At 30.1% G+C, this 6,880-nt stretch overlaps 1 protein-coding gene across 1 annotated transcript; it reads left to right on the top strand.

Moving 5' to 3' along the window:
- The first annotated feature begins 1,091 nt into the window (after positions 1 to 1,091).
- LOC109339003 (transcription factor bHLH25-like) lies at positions 1,092 to 4,996 on the top strand. Its single transcript, XM_019576367.1, has 4 exons — positions 1,092 to 1,306; positions 1,438 to 1,602; positions 3,622 to 3,969; positions 4,880 to 4,996. Exons 1-4 carry the CDS (start codon positions 1,265 to 1,267, stop codon positions 4,949 to 4,951), a joined length of 627 nt encoding a protein of 208 aa, XP_019431912.1. The 5' UTR covers positions 1,092 to 1,264; the 3' UTR covers positions 4,952 to 4,996.
- The last annotated feature ends 1,884 nt before the right edge of the window (positions 4,997 to 6,880 follow it).

Raw genomic sequence — 6,880 nt, 5'->3', positions numbered from 1 at the left:
TCCAGTTTGATAGAGTCTCTGCGTATGTCAATGTTGTCACCAAGTGTTTATAGGAATTTGGCAAATAACACAATAATATTATTGCTTTGTCCTCATCATCAACCTTCACATCAAGTTTCTGCAAGTCATTGATCACTTGATTAAAATTGTTGAGATGTTGTTGCAAATCAACACCTTCCTACATCTTCAGGTTATTTGTTAGAGACTTGGACATGAACCGCTTCTCTAAGTACCTCTGTTGGTGATGTATCATGTTATGATCCATAACATGATACATCACCTCATCTGATAGACAAAGTCGTATGGTTCCCGCAGCCTTCTCCTTCAACTCTTCCCAATCCAGTTGATCCATACCCTCTGGTTTATTCTCACGCAGCGCCTTTGATAGACCTTGTTGAGCCAACACATCCTTAACCCTCCTTTGCCACAATCCGAAATTACCAATTCCATCGAACTTCCCCACCTCGAATTTGGCACCTGGGTTAAGAGCCATCTGATACCAATTGTTGGGAACAAGCGAACAATCAAATAGTAAAGAGTATAGAGACAAGAGAATAACACAAGAGATTTGGTAACGAGGTTCGGCCAATTGTGCCTACGTCCCCGGGAGCGTTGAGCGGCTACCACTATATATTATTAGAGAATAAGGATTAGTGTTTTACTATTCTTCTCCTTGTTACATTAGGTTTACATAACATCAATATATAGCCCTCTACCCCAACCCCCCAACCCCTTTACATCAGCCCAAACTCATAACTTGTATTGCTGTTATCTAGAGATATGAGTCATTGCACAACAACCACACCTCACAATCGAAATTTAGAATTATGTATATATCAATATCAATGTACCCTTCCACATGGTGATCCCTCTATAACGGTGGTTGCTAAATGTGAAAAACTAATAAAAAACTCTCCACTTTCTTTATAATAAAAATTAAACCCAACAAATAATATTTAGTACTATAAACCATGGAACACGCGAAGCACGCTCTAGAATAAGGATATTCATATATAACTCTATATCCTTCATGTCTTCTTTCTTCATGTTAGTTTGGTCTTTTAATAACTACATACTTATATGTTTCCACCTCGTGAACAACCATAGATCGATCGAGTCTCCATTATTTATCCACCCTTACAAACATAGTTTATATAACCCCACTACTTATTCATATTCATCCATTCTTCCAAACACAACCTTATCACGATATATATATATATATAGTATATATTCTTATACCCCCAGATAGAGTTACAAGGTTATGGAGGGGTCAGGGGAAAATTGGCCTTCGCATTCAGATTTGGTAAGTAAAAGTAACATAGTATATGATTATATATGAATTATTACCTTATATTATGTATCTATGTATCTATGTATCTATGTATGCTGTTTATAGTATATAATAACTTGAACTATATATTATTGTGTATATAGGATGTGGGTGACTATGTAAAAGATTTGTGTTTTGATGATGAAGAATTCGGTGATGATGATGAGAGTGATCCAATGATTGGTGAGAACAACAAAAGGAGGAGGCACCAGGAACTTACTGAGAGATTGCTTGCACTTTCAGACACTATCCCTGGCTTGAATAAGAGGGTTGGTAACTTTAATTAGGAAAATCATCATCTTATATACTTTTTTCAACATCATTTTTTACCTATATTTCTTAGTCTACACCTCTCCATGGTAGTTTTTCCATAAGCAAAACCAGAATCTGAGTTTTTATTAATGAGCAACAAACATATATTACTTAATGTTTTTTATATATATTTTATACAATAAAATATGTTTTTTGGCACAAGTACGATGTCCAACATTTTTCTGTATATTTGTTTTTGAAAGATATAGAAGAATAAAAAAATAAGTGAGAAATAGAGATAATTATTTATATAAGAATAAAAAATATGAGAATACCCTATAAAATATATGAAAATATCGTTGTTTCTTTGTGTAACGGACTAGGGATCTTTCTTTTACATTTTTGTCGGTGTTAGTTATTGCTTATCACTTTTGAAGTGAATTATTACTACTTATAGTTAAGTTGGTTATGAATTATTGATGTATCTAGGACCTAGGTAATTCAATTATACCTAGTATGTCTCTTTCATGCATGTTGTCTCAAACTCTCAATTGTACATATGTTCCCTTTTGAAATTATATGGAACTCTTCAATTATATTCCCTTATGTTAAAAAGTTCTTGTCTCATTTCTCACATCAATTAGTTTTTGCTTATAAGTTAAAAACAACATTTCATTTTATTTTTATTTTATTAAAATAATATATTAAGTTCACATATCAAGATATAAATAGAACGAGATAAGAACGATGACATCAAGTTGAGATAGGTGATCCCATCCAAATGAAATATATTAAAGAACATACTTCTTCTAAAATGCAGTAAAAGTAGAGAGTGAAATTTAAGCAAAGCTAGAACGCCAGGCTATCCCTGTTAATTTTATAATAGTTTTTAGGAATAATATATGAGAAATTTTAACCAAAAATATATATTTAAAAGTAAGAATTTTATATTAAAAGTTGTAATTTTTTTTTCAGTTTACTTAAAAATTGTTATATTTAATACTTCTAGTTTGAACCATCGTAATCCTTACAGTACCCAACAAATATTATATTAATTCTGTCTTCCAACATTAGTTTTTACATCGTTTCTCATGATTAATTTTTTCCCACATAAATTTTTCACGTCGGAACGTTTTCATATATCATCCTCTTTAGGTAAATCGCAGTTCACAACTAGGGTGACCCACTAATAATAACAAGGTTATTAATATCTACTGATATTGAAAGATTACAAGTAGAAAGAATAATACCTTCACTTACTTTTTATTATTAAAATTTATTTATATGAAATTATCTAGATACAGGAATCATGGTTTAAATTACAGATACAACAATAATAATAATAATAATAATAATAATAATAATAATAATAATAATAATAATAATAATAATAATAATAATAATAATAATAATAATAATAATAATAATAATAATAATAATAATAATAATAATAATAATAATAATAATAATAATAATAATAATAATAATAATAATAATAATAATAATAATAATATTTTTTTATTATTATTAGAGTTTTTACAATCAGAATTGCAACAATATTTTTTGAATAACATTATTGTAATTATTATCACAATCTCATTTTAAAATCATACATGATCTAATGAATTATATTAGTAGTTCACCTATAATAACAGTCTTGAGAGTACATCACTATCATGTTTTCAAGTAAGAATCGCACCTAACATATATTGTTGGGTGTAATATTTATATATTGATAATGTAAAGATTTATATATAATTAATATATTATTCATCATTCATTTGTATTGTTTTTATTAAGCGCAATGATGATTGAAAATGAATGGTGCATGATTTAATAACAATATAAAAACTCTAACACAATGAGTGTATTCATATTTTTCTCATATTTAGTAAATTGAGGAGTCTATTTGAGTATAAGTTTTAACCTCACCTTTGATATCATGCATAAAAAAGAAAACATTAAAAAACAACAACAAATTTGATGTTCAAAATACAACTAAATAAACTAATGTTAAGCTTTCTATAATTTGATAGATGGATAATACTTCAATTCTGGACAAAGCTAGCAACTATGTGAAACAACTTCAGCAACGTGTAAGAGAGTTAGAACAAGTTGAAACCAAGAGTTGTAGCAACAAGGGTACCAGCTCCTCATGTACTAAAGTGAACTCTGATTACTATTATGAACCAAATGACAATATTATCCCTGAGGTTAGAGTAAGAGTCTTACATAAGGAAGTACTCATCACAATTCATTGTGAGAAAGAAAACGGTATTATGATCAAAATACTATCACATCTTGAAAATCTTCATCTCTCAATAGTTAATAGCAGTGTCTTGCCTTTTGGGAAATCTACTCTTGACATCACTATTATTGCTCAGGTATACAACTATTCATATCATGCCATTTTTCATAGATATATAATTGAATTCTAGAGTAAGGAAGATAATTATTATGCCAATTTATATAAGAGAATAAAGTATTTTTGGGATTGCCGAAATATTTTATTCTCTTTATATATTCGTTGATTTTCATTTATCGTTTAACTAAACATTTAATTTGTAAAATATAAGTTTCGTTCTTACTCTACCAATGTTTTTCTTTACACTAAACATTTGTAAGAAGACATTGTAGTCTTTTGGATACTTTGGAAAAAAGTAGTTTTTTTTGTACAAATGAAAGCAAAAAATATTTTAATTGATATTAAGTATGCTTATATCTTTATTTTTTACTTAATTTTTTTGTACACAGATCTCAAAAATACATAAAAAATTAAAATGATCACGAATATTTCTGTGCAAGCTAAAAATATTGATTATCAAGTCAATAGGAAGTCATTGATTAATATTAGAATGTAGATCACATAATCTATTAACACATAAATTACAAATTCCTTTGTCATCTTCTTATTCTAAATCTTATATGTTTTTATTTATAGAAATTATATGGATTTTCTTTTAGAGGTAAGTGTAGAAATTAAATAAATTTTGATAAAGGTAATTGTAGCATTTGAAAAGGGTGATGACAATCGTAATCAATTAAGTGAAACCTGATATGAGATTAATGTAACTTCTCATTTTATTTAATTTTCTTTTAAATGCATTTTTATAAACGTATTCACAAGATAATATTCAGAAGCAGGAAAAAATTCGTATGATTTGAATACCATGTCTATGAAATTCATTTTTAATACTACTGTTATTATCCATTTTTAAGTAATTAATTTTAATCGTGTATACAATGTAGGGTAATTAATGAAAACCTCTTACTTGCTATATTATAATATTGCAGATGGGAGATGGATACAATATGACAACAGATGAAGTAGTGAAAAGCCTCAGATCAGCGATCCTGACAAAATAGCATGTGCAAGTTTACGTATAAAATCAAGTGGTGTACTGAATCTCTTCCTAAGATCTTGTGATTTTGCTCATTCTGTCTACAAAGGAGTTTATTGTTGGCTTCAAGTTCCATGTCTGAGTCCAACATCATTATTAGATTGTTTTATTATGTATGATGTTGTTATGTCAAATACTAAAGGTTCAAAAATTTTGGAGGATGATTTGGTTTAACGTTGTCTGGTCCATTTAGATTATGCAGAATGAATTTATTTTTCTGATAAACCGATAAGCTATGTGCATATTATGGATTTGATCTAAATTAGATCTTGGCCTTGGTTTTTATCAGAAATAACTTTTACTCCTTTAGTTTTTGCTAATTGGTGAATGATCCAAATTCTTGTAATATGCTTTCTTCCAAAAAGATCAAGTTATGATTTTTCTCTTGTAGTAGGTTAGCACCCCTTGTACTTACAAAGATACATTGCATTCAATTTATAGTAAGCCTTTTAACTACCAACTAACTCTGAATTAACTACCTTCTATATTTGGTAAATCCTAACAACTTTACCAACTTACATTTACATACTTGAACTATGTATTTCTACTCTAATATTCCCCCTAATTCAAACATCTAGGTGTTTCAACACATATTCCTCTCCTTAACTTCACAAACCTTTCTGGTTTTAATGCCTTAGTGAAACCATCTACAAGTTGTAGATCTATTTTACAATGCACAACCTCATGGCTTACTAGGTTCTTTGATAGATTAATGACTGAAATATTGTCTATCAAGAGTTGCAGAAGTGTTTTTCACTTTTGTTTTCATCTCAGCAATTCTTCCAACCATACAAATTGGCATGCAACATAACATCTTGAGATGTATTATGCTTCACAGCTTGACAAAGCAATGACTTCTTGTTTCTTGGAGCACCATGAGATGAGAGCTTCATTCAGTAGGAATATGTAACCAGATGTGCTTTTCCTTTCAACTAGATCGCCACCATAGTCTGAATCTACAAAGCCAAGTAGTTCAAGAGTAGGCTTTTGTTTTCTTGTTGGAAACATGATTATAATCTGATGTGCCTTTGATGTACCTCAAGATTCTTTTAGCAGTCAACATGTGAGTTTTCTTTGGTTTGCACAAAAACATGTTCACTAGACCCACCCCTAATGCTAGATTTGGCCTGCTATTTCATAGGAACCATAGTGATCCAACTATCTGTTTAAACACAGTCTCATTTATTGCTTCACCATCCTCATCTCTTGTTAGTTTCAGATTGGTTTTAGTAGGGGTGGTTGCTGTGTTACAAGAGTTCATATTGAACTTGATTAGCATCTTAGTAGCATATTTCTTTTGGTGCATTAATATTCCAGCAGTTGTATATGCAAACTCCATACCAAGGAAGTAGCTTAGACTCCCTAGGTCAGTCATATCAAATTCAAATTTCATAGTCCTCTTGATTTTTTCAATTCCTTCTGGATTTGATCCAATTACTAGTAGATCATCAACTTATAAATAGATGATTAGCAACTCTCCTTGTCTTCCTTCTTTGACATATACTCCATGCTCAACTGAACACTTTTGGAAGCTGAGTTTGTCTAGGAATGCGTTTATTCTTCTATTCTAGGCCCTGGGTGCTTGCTTCAGGCCATACAAGGCCTTGTTTAGTTTGTAAACTAGATGCTCCTTTCCATTGGTTATGAATCCTAGAGGTTGTTGTATATAGACTTCTTAAACTAGAGGTTCATGAAGGAATGCTGACTTTACATCAAGCTGAAATAAAGTCTAGTTTCTTGCACAAGCAATTGCAATAACAAATCTGATAGTCTCAATTCTAGCCACACGAGCAAACACTTCTGTATAGTCTAAGCCTTGTTTTTATAGAAATCATTTTGCAACCAATCTGGCCTTGTATTTGGAGATTGACCCATCAGGATTTATCTTCTGGTT

The sequence above is a fragment of the Lupinus angustifolius genome, unplaced genomic scaffold (genome assembly GCF_001865875.1).
Source record: "Lupinus angustifolius cultivar Tanjil unplaced genomic scaffold, LupAngTanjil_v1.0 Scaffold_50_89, whole genome shotgun sequence".
Taxonomy (NCBI): Eukaryota; Viridiplantae; Streptophyta; class Magnoliopsida; order Fabales; family Fabaceae; genus Lupinus; species Lupinus angustifolius.
The sequence above is the reverse complement of the archived record's forward strand: the minus strand, read 5'-3'. Positions and strand labels throughout refer to the sequence as shown.